At 55.9% G+C, this 21696-nt stretch overlaps 11 protein-coding genes across 11 annotated transcripts; 6 read left to right on the top strand and 5 right to left on the bottom strand.

The window, feature by feature from the left end:
* Nucleotides 1-285: 285 nt before the first annotated feature.
* Nucleotides 286-1897, top strand: M409DRAFT_71247 (uncharacterized protein; the record flags this gene model as incomplete). The annotated part of the gene is made up of 5 exons (XM_033819086.1): nt 286-297; nt 397-420; nt 482-549; nt 603-657; nt 713-1897. 5 exons carry the CDS (start codon nt 286-288, stop codon nt 1895-1897), a joined length of 1344 nt encoding a protein of 447 aa, XP_033660010.1.
* A 428-nt stretch (nt 1898-2325) lies between these two features.
* On the bottom strand, nt 2326-2955 carry M409DRAFT_30401 (uncharacterized protein; the record flags this gene model as incomplete). Its single annotated transcript, XM_033809908.1, has 1 exon — nt 2326-2955. One exon carries the CDS (start codon nt 2953-2955, stop codon nt 2326-2328), a length of 630 nt encoding a protein of 209 aa, XP_033660009.1.
* A 930-nt stretch (nt 2956-3885) lies between these two features.
* M409DRAFT_30400 (uncharacterized protein) lies at nt 3886-5444 on the top strand (the record flags this gene model as incomplete). Its single annotated transcript, XM_033809907.1, has 2 exons — nt 3886-4449; nt 4509-5444. The coding sequence occupies 2 exons, from the start codon at nt 3886-3888 to the stop codon at nt 5442-5444; spliced, it is 1500 nt and encodes a 499-aa protein (XP_033660008.1).
* A 305-nt stretch (nt 5445-5749) lies between these two features.
* On the top strand, nt 5750-6748 carry M409DRAFT_30399 (uncharacterized protein; the record flags this gene model as incomplete). The annotated part of the gene is made up of 1 exon (XM_033809906.1): nt 5750-6748. One exon carries the CDS (start codon nt 5750-5752, stop codon nt 6746-6748), a length of 999 nt encoding a protein of 332 aa, XP_033660007.1.
* A 166-nt stretch (nt 6749-6914) lies between these two features.
* M409DRAFT_30398 (uncharacterized protein) lies at nt 6915-9546 on the bottom strand (the record flags this gene model as incomplete). Its single annotated transcript, XM_033809905.1, has 2 exons — nt 6915-7381; nt 7443-9546. The coding sequence occupies 2 exons, from the start codon at nt 9544-9546 to the stop codon at nt 6915-6917; spliced, it is 2571 nt and encodes an 856-aa protein (XP_033660006.1).
* Nucleotides 9547-10219: 673 nt separating this feature from the next.
* M409DRAFT_30397 (uncharacterized protein) lies at nt 10220-13450 on the bottom strand (the record flags this gene model as incomplete). Its single annotated transcript, XM_033809904.1, has 2 exons — nt 10220-12168; nt 12217-13450. The coding sequence occupies 2 exons, from the start codon at nt 13448-13450 to the stop codon at nt 10220-10222; spliced, it is 3183 nt and encodes a 1060-aa protein (XP_033660005.1).
* Nucleotides 13451-14329: 879 nt separating this feature from the next.
* M409DRAFT_30396 (uncharacterized protein) lies at nt 14330-16509 on the top strand (the record flags this gene model as incomplete). The annotated part of the gene is made up of 2 exons (XM_033809903.1): nt 14330-14541; nt 14595-16509. The coding sequence occupies 2 exons, from the start codon at nt 14330-14332 to the stop codon at nt 16507-16509; spliced, it is 2127 nt and encodes a 708-aa protein (XP_033660004.1).
* On the bottom strand, nt 16418-18457 carry M409DRAFT_71241 (uncharacterized protein; the record flags this gene model as incomplete). Its single annotated transcript, XM_033819085.1, has 4 exons — nt 16418-16438; nt 16604-16888; nt 16972-17387; nt 17443-18457. 4 exons carry the CDS (start codon nt 18455-18457, stop codon nt 16418-16420), a joined length of 1737 nt encoding a protein of 578 aa, XP_033660003.1.
* A 407-nt stretch (nt 18458-18864) lies between these two features.
* On the top strand, nt 18865-19611 carry M409DRAFT_30394 (uncharacterized protein; the record flags this gene model as incomplete). Its single annotated transcript, XM_033809902.1, has 1 exon — nt 18865-19611. One exon carries the CDS (start codon nt 18865-18867, stop codon nt 19609-19611), a length of 747 nt encoding a protein of 248 aa, XP_033660002.1.
* A 262-nt stretch (nt 19612-19873) lies between these two features.
* Nucleotides 19874-20638, top strand: M409DRAFT_71239 (uncharacterized protein; the record flags this gene model as incomplete). The annotated part of the gene is made up of 3 exons (XM_033819084.1): nt 19874-20070; nt 20128-20321; nt 20376-20638. The coding sequence occupies 3 exons, from the start codon at nt 19874-19876 to the stop codon at nt 20636-20638; spliced, it is 654 nt and encodes a 217-aa protein (XP_033660001.1).
* Nucleotides 20639-20874: 236 nt separating this feature from the next.
* Nucleotides 20875-21587, bottom strand: M409DRAFT_71238 (uncharacterized protein; the record flags this gene model as incomplete). The annotated part of the gene is made up of 2 exons (XM_033819083.1): nt 20875-21303; nt 21363-21587. The coding sequence occupies 2 exons, from the start codon at nt 21585-21587 to the stop codon at nt 20875-20877; spliced, it is 654 nt and encodes a 217-aa protein (XP_033660000.1).
* Nucleotides 21588-21696: the final 109 nt, after the last annotated feature.

Raw genomic sequence — 21696 nt, 5'->3', positions numbered from 1 at the left:
AAACGCGAGTGAAGTCCGGCAGACCCTCAGGCAGGAACGACGCGCCCCACCTCGGCAGCAGCCGCCCGCTAAGTTGTTTGGGCCCGCGCTTTCTCTGGCCAGTGTCAACAATTCGGTCGCCTACACCGCTGCCTCCTCTTCTGCACCCACCTCCAGCCTGCAAACACCACCGCCAGCACCCTCTGCACACACCAGCCAGCACGACCTCGAGTGCCCCCTTCAGCCCAAGCGACACATAACCCACACCAAACCAACACCCCCCACAATACCGCCAAAATTCCGGGAATGCGTGAGATCGTACGTACACCGCCCCTGACCCAAAACGCCCACGCGTGCCCCGCGTCGACCGTTGCGATATCCCAAGAACATGATGCTGACAGTCGTGTGCGATGACAGGTCCACCTCCAAACCGGCCAATGCGTACGTATTCACGCGTTTTCACCGTGTGTCACACGAAGAGCAGGGGTTGACACCGCAGCAGGGCAACCAGATAGGTGCCGCATTCTGGCAAAACATCTCCGGTGAACATGGCCTCGACGGCGCCGGCGTGTAAGTCATGACTTGGGAATACACGTGAGAGAATGGACATTGACACACTGCAGGTACAATGGCACGTCCGACCTTCAGCTCGAGCGCATGAATGTCTACTTCAACGAGGTACGCTGCTCCTTCCATCTCTGTCGCGCCAAGACTGTCGCTAACTTCACGTCAGGCATCCGGCAACAAGTACGTCCCACGAGCTGTCCTCGTCGACTTGGAGCCAGGTACCATGGACGCCGTCCGTGCTGGTCCATTCGGTCAGCTCTTCCGCCCAGACAACTTCGTCTTTGGCCAGTCCGGTGCCGGCAACAACTGGGCCAAGGGTCACTACACTGAGGGTGCTGAGCTGGTTGACCAGGTCCTCGATGTCGTTCGTCGTGAGGCCGAGGGCTGTGACTGCCTCCAGGGTTTCCAGATCACCCACTCTCTCGGTGGTGGTACTGGTGCCGGTATGGGTACGCTCCTCATCAGCAAGATCCGTGAGGAGTTCCCAGACCGCATGATGGCCACCTTCTCCGTCATGCCATCCCCCAAGGTGTCCGACACCGTTGTTGAGCCATACAACGCCACCCTCTCTGTGCACCAGCTCGTGGAGAACTCTGACGAGACCTTCTGTATCGACAACGAGGCCCTCTACGACATCTGCATGCGTACCCTCAAGCTCAACAACCCATCCTACGGCGACCTGAACCATCTCGTCTCCGCCGTCATGTCTGGCATCACCACTTGCCTGCGTTTCCCAGGTCAGCTCAACAGCGATCTTCGCAAGCTTGCCGTCAACATGGTGCCGTTCCCACGTCTGCACTTCTTCATGGTCGGCTTTGCTCCTCTCACCAGCCGTGGCGCGCACTCTTTCCGCGCCGTCTCTGTTCCTGAGCTCACCCAGCAAATCTTCGACCCCAAGAACATGATGGCCGCCAGCGACTTCCGCAACGGCCGTTACCTCACCTGCTCTGCCATCTACCGCGGCAAGGTCTCCATGAAGGAAGTCGAGGACCAGATCCGCAACGTCCAGAACAAGAACACCGCCTACTTCGTTGAGTGGATCCCCAACAACGTCCAGACCGCCCTCTGCTCCATCCCACCACGCGGTCTCAAGATGTCGTCTACCTTTGTCGGCAACAGCACCTCCATCCAGGAGCTCTTCAAGCGTGTCGGTGACCAGTTCACTGCTATGTTCCGTCGCAAGGCTTTCTTGCATTGGTACACTGGCGAGGGTATGGACGAGATGGAGTTCACCGAGGCCGAGTCCAACATGAACGATCTCGTTTCCGAGTACCAGCAGTACCAGGAGGCCTCCGTCTCCGAGGGTGAGGAGGAGTACGACGAGGAGGCCCCGCTTGAGGGCGAGGAGTAGGATCGCTCGGCACTGATGGCTGAAGGCGGAGTGGTCATTCAGGTGTCATCTCCACCGGCGCCGACACCCACGCCCGCTCTTTTCCGCGCCTACCACTAGGCCGTGGTGTGCTCGACGCTTGTTTTCGAGTCATGGAGGAAGGTGGTAACGACTGTGCAAGCGTGTCTTTTTGTTATGTTGTCAAGAGCGTAGCCAGCATTGGCGCTTACTGTGGATAGTGACCTATGCAAAAGCTAATGAGGGCTGACCGTTTCACCTCATCAAGTCTCAGCGAAGTTCCCTCTCCGCCGCACCAACTCCTCAGCATTGAAGTCCTGCGCCGCCCTCCTTCTCGCCCGCTCCGCCCACTGCGCAACTCCGCCGCCTTCCCTACTAACACCCTCCCAAACCCCGCTATCCCACCCACACTCCCTGAACGCTGCTCTGTATTATTTCTCACTTTCCGACGTCTCCGCAGCAACAGGCGGTCCCTCAAACTCCACAAACCGCCAGCCCCCACCACCATTCGGCATGAGCACACACTCCAACCCAATCCACTTCCGAATCCAGCCCACCAACGGGTTCCCTTCGTCCTCGATATCCCAGGCCCGGGTCCCTCGCCAGTCATCGCCCTCGTCGAGAAAATGGTTCCACACCCGAATCCGCCGCGTGTCGAGCTCGTACAGCAGGGTCTCGCCGCCGTTGTGCGCGCGCGTCAGCACGAGCATGCCGGGTGGGATCAGATCTGTGCGGTCTTGACACGCTGGGTCGCGCGCGAAGTCGAAGGCGTCGGCGGATGCAGAGGGGTCGAAGGCGGTGTTGGTGTAGACTAGCGGGAGGGTTTCGTAGGTTAGTGGGATCTCGATGGAGGTGATGAGGTATGAGAGGTGGAGGAGGAGGGTTAGCAGGTCTGGGTTGGTGATGTTGGCCTCCGAGGCGGCGGGGATGTCGATTAAGAAGGCGGGGTGTGGTGGCGAGATGAGGGTGATTGCTGGCGTGTACTGCTGGTCTATCAGAATTGAGTAGAGGCTTGTGAGGAGTGAGATGAGGGTCGCGTGGTGGGCTGGGATGGTGGACATGTAGGCACTTTGGATTCTCACGAGCTTGCGTTGGTCTGCTCGACGTACGTAGGAGAGATTATTACGTATAGCGGCAGGGACGAAGTCACATGAATAGCGTTATGGTAGATTATTATCATAGCTTAGTAGGATGCCCGGGCGAATTCCGACATCCTACCGTCGATGGGGTTACGAGGTAGTTGGCTGGTGGTCTTTGACGACTCCCAATATACGGAGTTGCTATATGAATTCCCATCACTTGTTAGGCGGATCGGGAAGCAAATACCGCTTCTGGCGAGAAGCCAATAGAAGGGCGTGCGGGATACAGTATCCTGGCCTACTTCCCTGAATATCAAACTCCAGGTCGTTTGAGCTCGGACCGAAGCCTCGGGGATAGTAAAGGGGCAAGTACCTAGGTCGTCAGGCGAGAGACGCAAGTTCGAAGAGCAAGGCCTTGAAGGGTGGGCATTAACAGACGTGGCCCGCAGTTCCTAGCAGCGTCTTTATTGGAGACATCAAGAGCAACATGGCCTGGCTGCAGACAACGTCGTTCTTAACACCGAGCCTCTGCAGAAAGATCATCCCGAGATCTCATCCATCAAGCTTCGCGGGGGCGGCAAGACGGCACAAGTTTGCATTGCTCCAAACACGTGTGGAGTCTTTCTTTGGAATTACATAATGGGCAGTGAGTGCATCATCCGTAAGTTATGAGTACATCTCCTCGTGAGAAGCTGTAACTACCCCCTACAAGGACGGGTAGGTGCCTTCACGGAGTTCTCTCGCTCTTCCTTTCCGTCATCCACGTATATCAGGCGAGGAAGGAAGTGTTTGCGAGGTGTTCCATTGTGTGACATCTTCCGGGACTTTTGCTGCTGCTTGCCGAGGGAGAGGGCTTTGTTGTGACTCGTTTTCCATACCTCCGAGTGGCGTTGACAGACCTCACGCGTTGCCATGAGTCTCGCGAAAGACTTGCATGAAGAGAAGGATGTAGACAAGGACGCGGAAGCCATAACACCCGACGAAGCGACGGACTCGAATGAAATCCGGTCAACGACTGAACAGCACGATGCCGCCGTCGTCGACCAGGAGAAACAACCCCAGTCTCAGCAAAATGCAGGTCCGCCACCACCACCGAATGGCGGATATGGATGGGTCTGCACAGCGTGTTGCGCGACTATCAACGCCCACACTTGGGGTCTAAACTCTTCGTACGGAGTCTTTCTCGCCCACTACCTGCAAACCAACACCTTCGCCGGAGCGACGTCCCTCGACTTTGCGTTCATCGGTGGGCTTTCCATTTCGTGCGCGATGCTCATCGCGCCGGTGGCGACGCTTTCGACGAGGTATTTTGGGACGAAAGTGACGCTGTTCACGGGCGTGTTCTTCGAGACGCTGAGTCTGATTGCCGCGTCCTTTGCGAAGAAGATCTGGGAGTTGTATCTTTCTCAGGGCGTGTGCTTTGGGCTTGGGATGGGCTTTCTTTTCGTGGGATCGGTGGGGATACCGGCGCAGTGGGTAAGTTGCGGAATACCTTCTTCATGAGACCAAGAACTTCTCTGACCGCTCTGTTCTAGTTCACGACGAAACGCTCACTCGCAAACGGCTTCTCTGCCGCAGGCTCGGGAATCGGAGGTCTGATCTATTCTCTCGGCGCCGGAGCAATGTTGAAGTCGATCGGTCTTGCCTGGACCTTCCGCGCATTGGGCATCATCGCTTTCGGCGTCAATACTATCTGCACTCTCCTCCTGAAGGACCGCAACAAGATCATCGGCAGCTCACAGAACGCCTTTGACATTCGACTTTTCGTCCGGGCTGAATATCTCCTCCTATGCGGGTATGGATTCTTCAGCATGCTCGGCTACGTCGTCCTCATCTTCTCGCTCGCCAACTACGCGAACGCCATCGGCTTGGGCGCCTCGCAAGCTTCGATCGTATCAGCAATCTTCAACCTGGGCCAAGGCCTGGGAAGACCGCCAGTGGGCTACTTCTCCGACAACGTAGGCAGGATCAACATGGCCGGCGCGATGACATTCCTCTGCGCCGTCTTCACGTTCGCCATTTGGATCCCAGCAAAGAGCTTCGGAGTCCTCATATTCTTCTCGATCGTGGGAGGTGCTGTTGCTGGAACGTTTTGGGCTACGATTGCGCCGCTCTCTGCTGAGGTGTGCGGCTTGAAACACGTCCCGTCAGCGCTCAATCTGATGTGGCTATTCATTTCGATGCCGACGCTCTTCAGTGAGCCGATTGCATTGGAGATTGTTGCTGGGACTGGGGAGTACATTGGCACGCAGCTGTTCGTCGGGTTCATGTACATTGCAGGTGCCTTGTGTATCTTGTTTCTGAGAGGTTGGAAGATCGGCCAGGTTGAGGAGATTGCCAGTGCGAAGGGAGAAGCTGCAGATGAGATCAATGTGCTTGCAGCGGAGAATGACGTGGATCTTGCTGAGCGGGCCAGAGTCGCTGGGCGAAGAAGGATATTGACGGATTTCTGGAAGTGGTGTAAAGTGTAGCAAAAGATGCTGGTTGAAAATTTGCCCAAAGTCCGCGACTACGATTTTGAATACTCAGAGATGCAAAATCTCACAGTGAGGTCTGACTTGACTTGACTTTATACTCCAACCTCGCCTGCGTGATAAGCAAGCACTCGATCAGGGAGTCCTAGCGGACGCAGCCTTGTCACTATTTAGACTTTCTCGCTTAGTATTTAAACTCAGCACTAACCTAACCCTCTCGAATTCTCATCCTCAAAAAATCCGAGCAACCTTTCCAATGCACCTCCACACCGAAACCACCTCGCCCAAATCACCGCGCAAAAATGAAAGTCGGCAAACCCAAATCCAAACGCGTCCCCGTGCGCCTCCGCCACAAAATCGAAAAAGCCTCCGCAGCGAAACAACGCAAGCAACGCAAAGAAGCGAAGAAGAACCCGCAATGGCAGTCGCGGCTGAAGAAGGACCCGGGGATTCCGAATTTGTTCCCTTATAAGGACAGGGTGTTGGCGGAGATTGAGGAGAGTAAGAGGGCGAAGGCGGAGGAGCAGGAGAGGAGGAGGGAGGTTGCTAGGGCGCAGAGGGAGGGGAAGAAAGTGGGTGTTGAGGGAGGGGATGAGGAGTTGAGGGATCCGGAGGAGGAGATGGGTGATGTTGATGAGGAGGTGGATGGAGAGGGTGAGGAGGTGGATGGAGATGAGATGGAAGAGGATACGAATCCCATGGCTGCCCTCGTGGCTTCCGCTCAGGCTCGAGCGCAGACATACCGACCCAACAACACCAACGACGACGAAGATGAGGAAGAAGACGAAGAAGACCCAGAAAGCGACGTCGAACCAAACCTCACCACCCTCCAACCCAAAAACCCCAAACCCACATCCTCGGAACCCACGAAAAACCCCCTCCCAAAACAAGCCCTCACCGACCCCCTCAAACCCCTCACCAACCTCATCACCCGCCTGGAAAAAACCCCCTCGGGAATCCAACAACTCCTCGATTACTACCAACTCCCCCCGCTCGTGACCGCCGGCAGCGACACCGCCACGCGCCTCCTCGTCGACGTGGCGCGGAAGAAGGGACGCTTGGGGCGACGGGGTGTGCCGAATTTGAACGCCGCGGCGTTGACTGTGTTGGGGGATTTGAATGAGGGGAGGTTGGAGTTGCCGGCGTTGCAGGAGGTGCAGGTTGTGTCGAAGGCGAGTGTGAAGGCGGGCAATAAGAGTGAGGTGCAGATTGTGTCGCAGCTCGCGGAGCCGTTTAGGATTGAAGGACTGTTTGGAGATGAGGGCAAGACGGGGGCGGAGATGGAAGTAGAGGATGCTTAGAGAGGATTCGTCACTAGAGTCTTTCGCTTTTCCTTGTTCCATACCGCCGTCGCTATGCATAGATACCCTACATCTATTTTCAGAGAGAACAGGCGCGCCATGCACACGGCGGCGCTTCAGTACGAATGCATACCTACACATCATCTACATCCATCCACCCATCTTCTCACGCCTTGAAACCACTCGCCTCCGACCACCGCTTCCGCGCCGCCTCAACATACGCCTTCTTCGCATCCGCTCCAGCCTGAATATCCTCCAGCAGCTGCGATCCCTCCTGCGCATCCCGTAACGACGTCCTCGGCAACTCCAACGTCGCCAGCAAATCCTTCACACCCTTCGACTTGGTCTCCTCCTCGCCGGGTTTCAGCACATGTCGGAACCTGACGACGGACTGGATGTGTGGTGCGCTTTGCTTGTGGGATTCGAGGTATTCCTCGTTGCACTCGTGCAGGGATTTCGGGCTGAGGCGGGAGAGGTAGAGCTCTTGGATGACGTCTTGGGATTGTTTCGGGAGTGGTTCTGGGAGGTTGTCGATGGCGAGTTTGAAGCGGCCGCCGAGCTCGTGGCATTTCGGGTGGTCTGGGTTGATGCCGTACGCCGCCAGCAGGCACTTGAGAGCTGGGAGATACTTTTCTATATCACGAATGTTAGTAGTTGCATCGTGGAGTCGCTCATACGATTTCAAGGCACTTACTCCGCCTGATGTAGACCTCGAAGCCAGCTATTTGCCCGTCGATATTCTTCGGGCTGAGCTCGAGCAACGGCGACAAATACTTCATCGCCTCCTCAAGTGGCTTCTCGGTCTTCAGCAGCTCCAGTCCTTGCGGGTCAGGGTCTTCCTTCTTGGTGGCACCGTCATCGTCGACTGCTTTCGGCTGCGCCTTCTTAGCTGCTGCAGCTTTCCGCTCTGCCTCTGCCTTTTCCGCTTCCTTCTTCGCCTTCTTGGCAGCCTTCTTCTTCTCTGCCGCACTGTCGCCCCCAGCTCCATTTGCCTGACCACCCTTTGCCAGCTCAGGCTTGTCGTGCAGCAGCAGGTACACCTTGATGGCCGAAAGTGCCGCACGAGTAAAGAATGGATGCTCTCTTAGTTTGTCCTCCCACCGGATCATGTCAATGTAGGCTCGAATCATGCCCTTTCGCAAGCTGAAGCTGTGGAAATCAAACTGATCCTCGTACCAGGTTTCGAAGATGTCGTATACGGCCTTGAAACGCTTCAATGCGAGGCTGAGCTTCCCTTGTCGCAAATTAGATTCGCCGTCTTCGGTGATGTACCATACACATTGCATGTCGAGTAGATCGCCCAAAGGACCGCCCACGGCCTCCTTTCGAGTGAACAGACCCATCGTGTTGACCGCGACCTCGTTCTCGTCGTTTCGTAGCTGGTACTTGGCGCATTTCGTGTTGATGTATCGGTCCTTGAGATCCATTTCCCTCGCCTCGTTCATGGCCTTGGACGCCGCATCAACGTCACCCAGGTGCTTCAACACTCGCGCCCGGGTCATGTGGTACGTGTAGTCGGTCTTTGACGAATTGAGAGAAATTGCCTTATCGATGTACTTCCTTGCTTTGTCGAGATCTTGTGACACGTAGTAGTTGTAGTGCTGCGCGAGGAAGTAGTTCACGCTGAGGGCCCAGTCGTTGGCCTTGTTGGTGCCATTCACCTTGTGTGAGCCATCGGTGCTGCCGTTGGCCTCAGACTTCTCCGCGCCACCGTTGGCTTGCGGCTCTTCGTTCGCATATCCCTCGACGAGCGCCTGGATTGTGCTGAGCTTTTCAGGCTCTGAGTAGAGCTGCTTGACGTTCGCGAATGTGCTTGGGACACCTTTGTTGAACATTCTCCGCAGGTACCCATCAGCATGCGTTCGGAACGCATCGCCTTGCAAGAAGTCGAGTGGTATCCGCCTTGCAGCATCGATGCGTTGGCTCTTGTCTGCGTAGGCTTGGTACACTTCTCTAAACTTCTCTTGGTCTTCTGACTTGGTCCTGTCCAGCCCCAGTGCCTTCTCCAAACCCTCGTAGTATGCCCGCTTCTCAGTATTTCGATCCAGCAGTGCTCTGTACGCCTTCTCTGCTTCCTCCTTCTTGTCGAGCCTCAGGAGATAGTCCGCTCTCAGCTCCATAATTGATGTTCGATCCAATGCGCTCTTCGATATCGAATCCAATTGCTCAAGCGCACGCTGAACATCTCCCTGCTCAGCAATGACAGTATTCTTGTACAGCACCGCCTCTGCATGTTCAATGTCGCTCTTAGGTGGAGGCTGCTTCAACGTCTCCTCATATCGATGCATCACATTCTCAGCCTTGTCCAGCTCCCCGTTCAAGTGCAACGCAACAGCCAAAGCGGTCCAGTTCTGACGCAACTGCGGCCTTGCCTGCAGCATCGTATTACGACTCTGCACGAAGCCCGCATAGTCCCTCATCTGAACCTGCAGCAATGCCAAATCGCGCTGTATCTGCTGGCTCTCCGGATCGAGCTTGAGCGCAAACCGGTACGCTTTGATTGCCTCTTCGTAGTTCTTAACACTTCGATAGAGCAAGCCATACACGTGCCAGCAGATGTGCGACTTCATTGAGTTCTTGAGCGCGAGCTTGCACAGGTCAAACGCCTCCTCTTGCTTGCCTTGGTTGTTGAGGATCAGAGCTTTCATAGCCTGGGTGTCGCCATGGTTGGGGAATTTCCGCAGGATCTGCTCGGCGGCCTTGAGTCCTTTCTTGTACTGCTTCGACTCGTAGTTCTGGACGAGATGGCGGAACAACGAGCCCTCCTTCGAGGGAAGCGTCTGGTTGTTGGCCGCCATCGTTGCGATCGGAGGTGGGTGGAGGGGCGCTCAAGAGGTGGGCTCGTGACAGCTGCTATCGACACATTCGCCAGTGAGTGCGGAGAGGAAGGAGGGCAGGTGGCTTGAGCGGGTGTGTAGCGTGAGTCGTCTCAAGTAGCGGAGCGAACGGCGACGATGCGGTCACGCGAGCGGGCGAGGATGGTGGTGAGGGGAGGCAGCGGCTCTAAGTAGAGAAGAGGTCTGAAACTTAAGTCGTTCCATGAGCTCACACAGCTGATGCCAAGACCAGACCAGCCGTGCTTCACCTCACCTACATGGGGGATCGCTCATTGAAAGGAACTGAAGTGATGGTAGGGTTCAATGATATTAAATTGGTCCCCGAGTAATGAGACGGCGCTCCACCTCTCCAAGTCACATACACATTTCGCTTGACTACAGAAATGCTCGCTAGTTTTCCCACTCCCGTTTGCTCCCCCCTATTGTTGCTCACTCAAAAGGCCGTGAGCGCGTTCAAACAAGTACATGGATTTGCGTGCGCTCCAACTCCTTCCCAGAAGCAATGCTGGACAACTCCGCTAATCTCGAAAGAACTCGCTCCATGTGGCATGCTTATACTCAATGCAAACCGGATCCCACAAATGAAAATCGCTCTCTCGGGCACCGGTGGTAGAAGATCCAGCTCCTGCCCGTGCTATAGCTTCAACTCGTTCAATATCTTCTGTGCCATGTTCTTGTACTGCCATGTCCCGCCCTCGACCTTCTTGAACTGAATGCCATGAAGGCTCAGCAGCGGCACCTTGACCACGACGATTTCGAATCGCAGAGTCAAGTCCCCGCCAAGATCAGATTGCACATGTGTACTCGTTTCGCCAGCGGGTCGCAACGTTGAGGGGCGAGGATGTGATGTCGGTGGGTCCTCCTCAGACTCTTCCTCGGAGTTGGTGTAGCTGGCCTTGTGTCGAGGTCCAGTAGGGGTCTGCGCTTCCTTCTCGCCATTCATGCGATCTCTGAAACCACCGAAGCTAATCTTACGGCGATGGCCACTATCGAGTGGTGGACTTAGCGCCTGACCACCAGATGGTACAGCCTCATCCGTACTCGGCTTGGGCATGATACTCGGTGCATGTTTGCACGCGAACCCGCCCTTGATCTCGCGGTATTCAACACCCAGTTCCCGCAGCACTCGAATGATGTCTGAGCGTATGAAGCTCAAAGGTTTGTTGCTCGTGGTGGACACGCTGAACAAGCCCTTGAGATAGACTGGCTTCATGCCCGTGGGGCTGCTGCTGCCATGGTCTTTGCTATCCACCTCGTCCATCATGTCCTGGTCCGTCTCTTCGGGCACGTCCGACGTTCGAGCTTCTTGTCGTCGTGCGCGGCGTACTTGCATACTCTCCTTGCGAGCGTGTCCCATAGACTTGGCTCGATTGGTAAGGTTTGTGGTGTGTGGTCGAGAGGATTCGACATCAGACGCAGGCTCCCTAATGCTGCTACCCTGGTCAAAAGACACCTTTCGGTCAGTGCTAGCGGAGGGTGTCACTGCAGGTCTCATCGAGGAGCCCTCGGATGCGCCGCGCCTAGTCAGACGCCTCCTCATGTCACTCGAATTGACGCTGATCGACCTTCCCAGACCATGCGTACGCTTGCGTTCGTTACTAGCGTCACCCAGTGGAGGAGTTAGCAATTCGCTTTGCTTGCTGGCTGCGGTCTCTGGCCTGCTGGTCTCCCTCGTTTGGCTGGGCTCTCTGGTACGTCGCATGTTGAAGCTCTTCCTCGGGGTCTCGTTAGTGCCGTAGTTGGCAAGGGATGGAGGAGGATGGCTAGGACGCTCTCCTTTCTCGCGCTTGCTGAACCGTCGGAGCAGCCCAGCAGCTGCACTCTCTTTCCTCGAATGGCCAGATGCCTTCTGCTCCGTTGCAGGCTCCACAATCGTGGGTTGTGTGGGTTGATTGTTCAGGTTCACGTTCTTCAAGTCCTGAGCAACGTCGTCTTCGCCGTGTGTTCGTGCGCGAGGCCTAGATCTACCGCCCGTCGGCTTCTCGCCTGCCATCTCGTATGTCGATGTGTTGGTGACGGCTGCTTCAGGTGGGGCCAGGTCCGGTATCTGGAGTGGCTTCTCGCCTGGGCTCTGTGGGAGAGCAAAGGCACCTGGATTCTTCTCCCTCGCTTCCCTCTCTTGCTTCTCCATAGCCAGGTAGTATATCGAGATCAAAGGATGGAATGCGTTGATGGGGTCCGATCCGAGTTGCACAGCTTCACTTGATGGAGTGTTGAGCGTGTCTCTGCTGGTTGTCGAGCTTCTTCGCTTGTAAAAGCCGAAGACGCCTCGCTTTTGATCGGTGTCCTGAACCTGCTGATGCTGCCGCTTCTCTTGAAGACGGATGGCACGTTGGTAGTCTTCGGACTCGATCACTTTCACAAGCTGCGACGTAATGGTCTCTGCATCTCCAAAGTCGAAGCCGGTCATCTTGTCAATCACCTCAGGGTCCAATGGAAGCTGAATCGGCTTTCGGATTGGAAGGTAGTTATCAGGAGGTCCACTAAAGCCTTTGGTCATCCATGGGTGATTCATGATTTCATGTAGTGTCGCACGATCGTGTGGATTCGTAGTCAGCATGCGTGCGATCAGGCCACGGCATTCTGAAAGCTGTCAGTAGCTGCGTTGTGCAATGTCTGTAGCTCACTTACCAGGACTCAGCCACGGAGGATACTCAACAACGCCCTTCTTAATCTTGGCGTGGAGCTGAGGCATACTCTGGTCGTCGAAAGGCACCTTACCGCATACAAGGACATACAAAACAATGCCAAAGCTCCACACGTCCACCTCTGGTCCAGTATATTGCTTCGCTTGGAGAAGCTCCGGAGCGGCGAAGTAGAGACTGCCGCAGAATGTCTTGAGGTGGTTGCGAGGACTGAAGAGATTCGAGAGACCAAAGTCGATGATCTTGATGTCACCCGTCTTGCTGATGAGGATGTTCTCAATCTTGAGGTCACGATGGACGATGCTGTTGCGATGACAGTAATCCAAAGCGCTCGCTATCTGGCGGCCGAACTTGCGGGCTTGCTTTTCCTTCAACCGGCCATGGCTGATGATATAGTCGAGCATTTGGCCTCCATTGACGTACTCAAACAGCATATACCAGTGGTAATTGGTTCGCACGACATCTCGCATGCCGCATATATACGGATGGTCGACCAGCGTCACGATGGCCGCCTCTCTCGCCGTTCGAATTTCTTTGCTGTGGTCGGCACGCTCACGTTCTTGCGGTGTCCGGTGTTCGCCCTCTGAGCTTTGTCGAGGCACGATCTTGACCGCCACCTGCTCCCCAGTCTCTTTGTTACGCGCCAACTTGACTTTGCCCATGCTCCCCGCGCCCACCGTCTTCCCCAATTCCCAATGCCCCGTGGTAGCATCTATCGTCGTGCGCCGTCTGAGATTCTGAGTATTTGTCGACCTAGTCTCGCCCATGTGCGAGCTCGGAGCCGGGGTAGGCTGGTCATTGTAACGGGACTGAGTCCGCGCGTGAGAAGAGGGATTCCTCATGCTGTCGGCGCGGGGAGGGTGAGCGCTGGAGCCATTCGTGGGCGGATCTCGCGATTCGCCGCTTCTCCTGGAGGTGTCCGGGCGAGCGATGTTGGTCTGCTCAAAGTCATGTCGTGCGACTTTGTCGAGGTTGGTGGAGGGGGCGCGGGTGTGCGAGGTGGGCGTCGGTGGCTGCTGCTGCGACGTGGACATGGACCGGCGCGGGGAGGAAGGCGCGGCAGCGGCAGCAGAGCGGTGGGAGGTGCTGGCTGCACGGTGAGGAGGTCGGTCGCGGTCGCGGTCTCTCTCGCGGTCGGCGGGAGGGGTGTAGTCGGGCTGCTGACGACGAGTGCTCGAGGTACGTGGAAGCGACGCTGCCGGAGGAGCCGCCGCCGACATGCTGGAGCAGCTCGGCGCTGAGTCGCGGAGGGATGGTCTGTGTGGGAGTCGGGAGGGTTCGAAACGCAGTCGTTGCAGACCGAACGCTCAAACGGCGTGGACCCCAGGGGCGCGCTGCGTGGAGATGGGACGGATGGGTGGGTGAGTGATGCAGCGGTGCAGGTGCCAGCTACTGCCAAGCCAAGCGCCGCGAGAGGAGCGGAGCGGCGTGGGCCAGCGGCATGGACAGTCTGTATGCGATGACACTGGACTGGAGGCGTGCAGTGCAGTAGTCGCAATAGCACGGCGACAGCGACAACAGGTGGAGGAGGATCGGCCGGGCTCTCGCGTGTCTGCTGCTGTTGGCCCTAGAGTTTATGCGTGCTCCGGCCTAGGGTCAGACTAGAGCTGCCGAATATAGCTCGCCTCCCGAGACACGAATAACACTGCTGGAAAGGTCTTGTTGGCTGTACCTGTCTGCTAGAGTGAAGCAGTGGACTGTTGTTGTTGTTGTCGTCGTCGGTGCAAGGTGCAGCGGTGGAGCGTTGGGCGGAGGCGTTCGTTGTTCGGCAGCCAAACTCCAGCCACGGCTCGCCGCACAACGGGCAGCTAGCGGCTTCTGGATGACATTCACTGACACCTCTTACATGTGCTCACTGCCCGTACAAGTACTGTTCCATCATCACCTGCGTCACGCTCCCTCTTGCCAAGCTCGCATCGCTCGAAGGATTGCGGCTTCCGTCAAGGGTCCGACGAGTATCTGACCTGCATGTGAGATCTGCTCTGCCACGCCAGGAACACATGGACACCCGCACGTGAACCACCACACGCCTAGGTAAGAACCACTCCCGCCCGCCAAGACGCAGAGTATCTCAATGCTGGCCAAGAACGCAGGCTAAGATGTCCTACAAGCGCTCTCGAGCTGCCTTCGAAGCCGATGCTACGGGTCTGCCCCAACACGCCCAATTTGCGATATATGGCACGCCTCTACCGCCATACGATCCTCAGGCGCGAGATGACGGCAGCTATGTCCCAGTCTGGAAGCAGGAGGTGACGGATGAGCGCGGAAGAAAGCGTCTGCACGGTGCATTTACGGGCGGCTTCAGTGCAGGGTATGTTCTCCATGACTAGTGCTGTTGTAAGCATCTACTCACATCTCTCGTAGTTACTTCAATACCGTCGGCTCGAAAGAGGGATGGACGCCGAGCACATTCGTCTCGTCTCGGTCGAAGCGGGCCAAGGACCAGCAAGATGGCAAGCCGCGCGAGCAGAAAGCGGAGGATTTCATGGACGACGAAGATCTGGCAGAGCAAGCAGAAGCCCAAAAGCTGGAGACTCAGAATGCCTTTGCTGGCCTGGGTACTGCTGAGGATGGCAATGGCGGCAGAGGCATGTTCTCTGATCTATTCAAGACCACTGGCGAGACAAAAGGCGTGAAGCTGCTACAACGAATGGGCTGGAGACAAGGGCAAGGCATTGGTCCAAAGGTTCGACGGCGAGCACAAGGTGACAAGTCTGGCGAGACTCACCTGTTCGCCCTTGAGAACTCGCGCTTGATCAGCTTCATACGAAAGACTGATCGTAAAGGACTCGGCTTTGCTGGAGAAGGCCGACTCAATGACCCCACCAAGCCAGATGCAGACGAAGATGAGGACAGTGGTGACGACGCTAGGATTCTACGTGCCAATCGTTCAAAGATTCAGACGAAGCCGAAACCCTTGAAAAAATCTGGCTTCGGTGTAGGAGTGCTGAACGATGACGGGTCAGATGAGGAAGACCACTTCTCCGTGGGACCGAAAATCAGCTACAACAAGATCATCGGTGCGGACAGGAAGAAAAAGAAAGGTTTACTTTCTTCGAGTAACAACACTTCGGAAGTGGTGAAACCGATTGCTACCTCCAGAAAGCTGGCGCAGCGGACATTCAACGTCACCAACTTCCGGAAATGCCACGATGGACGGCTGCCCTTGGATGGCTTCGTGCTTGCTACAGCATCTTTGACCTTATCCGATGACAACAAATACCCGCCTCCAGCTGTCCCAGCAGATTGGAAGCCGAAGCAGAGCACCGAATCTACCCCAACCGATGCGAAGTATCAGTCGACAGCAGATGCTGCGAAGCTTTCCACCATGGATGCGAAATCGCGGGCGGCTCTGATGGGAGAGCAGCAGCTCCCAGGAAAGTCGATATTCGACTTCATCAAACCAGACGCAAGGGATCGTCTTGCCTCCGCAACTGGCAAGAGTGATCTGCCTCGGGCTCTGGGTGAGAGCGCCCCGGCTGGATTCGAGCAGAGTGCTGCTGAGAAGCATCGTACGCTGTGGGACTACGTCCCCAAGCTCGACAAGCAGACCGCGGCAGCAGCGTTGCAGCGTGGTTTGACGGGATGGATGCCTTACGCTGAAGATGAGGACAAGCGAGACAGGTACAAGTACTTTCTCGAGCTCAGTTCAGGGCTTCAATCCAACCTGCCTACACGACCGCAATCACTTTCTCTCGAAGAATGGAAGAGAGAGATGCGAGAGTTCGCCGACGCAGCCGAGATCTTCAAGCCTGCCTCCGGATATATGGCGAGTCGCTTCACTTCATCCACGAACGCTGGGCCGAAGCTAGCATCTGATGCTCCTGATTCAGCCCCTAAGCAGCCTACGGCGAAAGAGGAGGACCCAGCCGAGAAGGCGGCCAAGATGGGGATGTACGGTCCCATGACGCGCTCGAGCGAGCCTTTCTATCCTACAAGACTGCTTTGCAAGCGTTTCAACGTCAAGCCGCCTCCTAATGTTGCAGCTGGGAGTGCTGCGGAAGCTGAAGGCGAGATGATGGATGAGACTCGTAGGCTTGATGTCGTCAGCCAATCGAGCATCAATCGGATGATGATGGAAGCCAACTTCAACAATCCCAAAGCCCCTGGTTTCGTGTCAGGAGGCACAGAAGGTGGATCCGAGGGACCAACATCATCAAGTCTCAGGAGAGAAGAGGCGGCTGAGGTCAACGTGGAGAAGAATGACGCTTTAGAAGGCAAGCGGGCGGGCGAAGAAGTCTTCAAAGCCATCTTCGGCAGCGATGATGAAGATGAATGAATGAACAAAGCAACCGTATCCACGCCAAATATGTCCCAGTTCTGCCCTCTCCCACTCCATCACCCCATCAACCCCTCCCCCACAACCTCCCCACCACCACCTTCCCACCCCTCCAAACGCCCCTCAACACCTCCGTCGTCTGCACATTATCATTAAACAACCCAAACAAAAACAACGCCAACCAGCTCAGAAAAAACACCACCGCGAACGAAATCCAAAACGTCTGCACCGAGTACGAGACGCCGGAGAGCTGCGTGCTGAAGTAGCTCATCATGAGGGAGACGGGGAGGAAGAGCATGGTGGCTTTGGTGAGCAGGAGGGTGATGCGCGTGAGGCGCCCGACGTCGAGGGATTGTTTGATGGCGATGAGGTTGAAATTCTGGAGTCGGTCAGTCAGTCAGTCATGTCATCTTAGGACCTCGTGGAGAACGGGGAGGGCGGAGGATGTGGTGGGATACGTACCATAGCGACCAACGCCTCCTTCTGCTTGACATACTCCTCCACCTCCCTCAACGCATACAGCTCAATCAAATCCCTCAGCCGCTTAAACCGCACCCTCGCCGCACCGCCGAGACTAACGCCCATCAAACTCTCCCTCTCCACCACCACCGGCCGGCCCACACTCCCGCTCCCGCTCAAACTGACCTGGCTCGCGGCGCTCACGACCTGGGAGTTCTGCAACGAGGCGGCCGAGGCGGTCTGCGGTTCGAGGAGGCGGTCGATGAGACGCGTGTAGGATTCGTAGTGCCGGCGCAGGATTCCGAGTTCGAGCCCGATGGTGTCGAGGCGGTCGATGTGGGTTAGGCGCGGGAGGGAGAACATTTGCGTGCGCAGCGTGGCGAGTTCGAGGGGGTAGCGGGATTCTTTGCGGGTGACGACTGAGAAAGGAGTTAGTGGATGGTTGTGTTGATGCTGCGGCGAGCAGGGGCTTACGGGTGTAGCTGTTGTGCCAATTCTCGAAGAGATAGTAGAAAAGCAAACCAGGAGCGTCCGAGTCTCGATGCGCCGTCTCCTCAGGCGTCTCTCCAAGACGTACACGGATTGGAAGGAGCATCAGCGGGTTGTGAGCTAGTAAAGGCTCCTCGTGGACCGTCGATAGCGAACGAAAGACATTCACCAAATTCCTTCGAATCTCAGACATCACACGGAGCTGGAACGTCGTGAAGTGACCAGCTGCGAAAGGGAACGGATCCTCATTGATGGAGATGACGGTATTGTCTTCGCATAGGACGAGCCAGGTCCACACGCGCATGCAATTCGGCAGATGGCCTGTACTATCGTCCTCGACGTTGGCGGGTTGTTTGGTTCCGTAGAGGGAGTTGAAGCCAATACAGACGTACTGTCTCCCAAAGTCGATCGAAGCATAATGCCAGAGATTCTCCGCAATCCGGTACAAGTTTCCGCGAACGACGGAATCGACGCTGGAGATGGAGGTTTGCTCGGACATTTCATCGATGTCTGCGAGTGCCTCGTTGTCTTCGGACCAGGAGGAGCGGCGACTCCAGAATTTCTTGAACTTGCTTTGGTCTGGTTTTCGCGGCGATGCTCGCGAGGCAGTCTTGCGCGGAAGCTTTGGGTCTGAGGACATCAAGGCCAGCAGGCGAGGGGAGAAGTCGTAGCGTCTTGCGAGGAGTTCGAGGAGGGGTCGGTGTTGAAAGGGATACCAAATATTGAGCCAGCGGGTATTGAGGACGTCGGGTCGGTCTGCGTTGAACAGAGCTGCGATGGAAGATTTCGAAAGGTCGAAGGCGGCCCATGCGGCGTCGTCGCTGAAGTCTAGAATGAAGTTATTCGTCGTGGTGCTTCGTACCGAGTCCATGAGATGGTTTATGTTGGATGGATTGTCCAAGGAACGGAACTTCGCTTGCACCGCATGATCATGGATCGACATGTAATAGTCGTATGCATCCTCAGCACCTCGTCCAGTCGCACCGTCGTGGTTCTCCATGTTGTTTCGATGCAAAGGAACTGCTCCTGTTCCTGCAGCAGCGGATTTCACCCACCTTTTGGCCGACGACCATACACGCCTGTGACCTGACGGACATCCTGTCTGATGCGGCTCATGATCAAGCTGAGTTTCGCGAAATAAAGACCAGAGTCCGTCACGCAGCGTTAAGTCGAGGCAGATGAGACAAGAGAAGTCACCAGCTCATATCTGGTGGCTTGCTCAAGCTGGGGCAAGTCTTCGCGGGGCGCTTCGCACGTGAAAGGCAGGTCCGCATGCAGGTACGCCTCAGGAGTCACAGCTCGGGATATGAGCAATATTGGCCTTTCGCCGGTGGTATTTTAGTTGTTTCATGCCGCAGAGAATTTTCTGGTTGTAGTTGGATCTCCGACGAGGCGAAACAAAGAAAAATGAAACCTACCGTCGGCAGTGTCGTCAAACTGCCAAAACTGAAGTCCGAAGATTACAACGAGAGCAATGACATCGCACGAACACTGGCCGAGAAGACACGCAGTCTTCGACTTTATGCGTTGAAGACGGCACCAGATGCCTTTGCTTCGTCATACGAAGATGAAGTTCAGAGAGACTTGACACACACTCTCGACCGGTTGGGAACTCATAATGCCGCCCACTTCTTTGCTGTCGACCGTGCGATAGATCCGTGGGCCGAGAAGCGTCACAACGAATTCTTCGCAGAATTATTCTCCGCCAAATTCGTGGGATCGATGGTAATCGTTGGGCCACTTGCGAGGGAGAGTTTTTCGGCAAAGAAAGGCCCTCTTTCCGTGGGCGCAGACCGAGACTCGACGAGGGGTAAAGAACCATCCAGCGAGCCATCACATTACATCCTCAACGGCACATTCGTTGATCCAGAAGCAAGGCGATCTGGATTCGGCAGGAGGCTAATAGAAGCGGCACTTGCTACTGGTCAGGAAGATGCGTCTAACCGTGGATATGACTTTCTCTGTACGGTCTTGGTCGACTCGGAGAATGTAGCAGCTCAGGCGCTCTACGAAAAGGCTGGATTCTCGGTGTCGGGTGAGGAGAAGTACGTCCAGCGACCACGGGCGCAGATGGGTGAGTCGAAGTCGGCGGAGGGAGTGGCAATCAAGTTGGAGCTCAGGCGGGCGTTGGCTGCTGAGTCGAAGGCATTGTGATACGTCGGTTGATCCTCTAGCTTTTAGTACGGTAATGAAGGGGGTGGTTTAGGAGTTGATGGTCAATGAAGCTTCCTTTCAACGCCCGTGAGTCACGCACGGCACGGAAATCGAGATCACGTGCAGGCTTGGCGTGTCCCGCACCTTGCCCTACAAAATCTGGACTTCGCCTCTCGACTTCTTCCTGAAAGCGAACAACCGCAACTACGCAAAGCCGTACCAATAGCATCCACAAGACGTTTATTGGAAGACCGCAAGCATCATGTCGAAGATCACGGTCGCTGGTGTGCGTACCAACGTGCAACAACTGCTCCAGTACTCCAACGAGGAGAAGAAGCGCAACTTCCTCGAGACGGTCGAACTCCAGATCGGCCTCAAGAACTATGACCCTCAGCGTGACAAGCGTTTCTCGGGCACCATCAAGCTCCCCAAGGTCCCTCGCCCAAACATGAGCATCTGGTATGTGCACGCACAAGCATAAGAGATGGGAAGGAGCACACTCTGACAGTGTCGCAGCATTCTCGGTGACCAGCACGATATCGATCGTGCCAAGCACGGAGGCGTCGACGCCATGTCCTCTGAGGATCTCAAGAAGCTGAACAAGAACAAGAAGCTCATCAAGAAGCTTGCTCGCAAGTACGATGCCTTCATCGCTTCCGACTCCCTCATCAAGCAGATCCCTCGTCTCTTGGGTCCAGGTCTCTCCAAGGGTAAGCTCACACTCCATACACCGCTATTCATAAACGTACTAATACACATCCCAGCCGGCAAGTTCCCTACCCCAGTCTCCCACTCCGACGATCTGTCTGGCAAGATCACCGAGGTCAAGTCGACCATCAAGTTCCAGCTGAAGAAGGTGCTCTGCATGGGTGTTGCCGTCGGCAACGTGGACATGACCGAGGATGAGCTGATCGCCAACATCATGTTGGCCATCAACTACCTCGTCTCCCTCCTGAAGAAGGGCTGGCAGAACGTGGGCAGCTTGACCATCAAGGCCAGCATGTCCCCACCAAAGCGTCTGTACTAGACGCTACGCTTCAAGGGCATAGGTTTGGATGGGCTGCTTCGAGCGTGTGGCTATCGTAACTGGTAGTTAGTTTGCTCGCCTTTACTGGTTGAGTGCCAATAGAGCCTCGAGTCATCCAAATCTTCGTGCAATTATTTCACACTGACATATACGTTCTGCTGTCTTCGCGACGTTGGTGATGCTCTGCCTGTGTTCTTCAGGCTTTACCACTCCTCCAGTCGCTCACACCACTTCGCTCAACCGCTCAGTCCACACATGGCTAGTACGACATGAGTCGTCGCCGCTTCAGCATTCACGTCACCCAGGTATCCAACTTTTCCTTGTCCGGAGGCGCCAAAGGCCGCTGGTGTCAGAGTCAGGTCGGCGATGGGAGCCGCCGGGAAAACCATCGACTGCGTGTATGACGAAGCATCAGGCAGGTAGACAGCGTCGCTCCGTGGCACCTTCTTGAGCTGTACGGCCTTCTGACTGTAGCGAGGAACGAGGCCCGAGGTGTTGATCTGCTCCATGGCGCCGTTGACATTGAACTCTGTGCGGTTGTACTCTGACATCTGCCATGGCAGAGAGAATGCCGAGAACAGCTTGTCGATATTTGGAGGCGTGACGAAGCTGGGGAAGTGGCAGCCAAAGATGATCGTGCCGCCGTTCTTCACAAAGTTGACGGCCTGGCATGCTGTCAGTCTATCTGTCCCAACGCTGGGCGTCTGGATGAATTTCGGCGTACCTCTGCTCTCAGTCGGTCGTGCTTTTTCTCCGAAAGCGCTTGATCGATGGCTAGCACCACTGGTTTGGCATTGCCATTGAATAACTTGCTGGCCTCGGCGGCGGTGGTGATCTCTTGGAGGTCAGCTGTGGATTTGAGGGCCTCGAGAAGCGACGCCTCCATTTCCTCGTGCCATGGCGGCTTCTCGAGGGCGAGCTGCACGACTTTCGGTCTCGTTGTCGACATTTTGCGTTGTTGGTGGAGTTGAGAAGTAGAGTGTAGGAGAAAGGAAGGCAGGAAAGAGTTTTGCGTCTAATGCGGGTAGCCGTGCTTGCCTATTCTTGCTGGGTTTACC

This window comes from Zasmidium cellare, assembly GCF_010093935.1.
Source record: "Zasmidium cellare ATCC 36951 unplaced genomic scaffold M409scaffold_64, whole genome shotgun sequence".
NCBI classification, from domain to species: domain Eukaryota; kingdom Fungi; phylum Ascomycota; class Dothideomycetes; order Mycosphaerellales; family Mycosphaerellaceae; genus Zasmidium; species Zasmidium cellare.
This window is presented reverse-complemented; position numbering and strand designations above follow the sequence as displayed.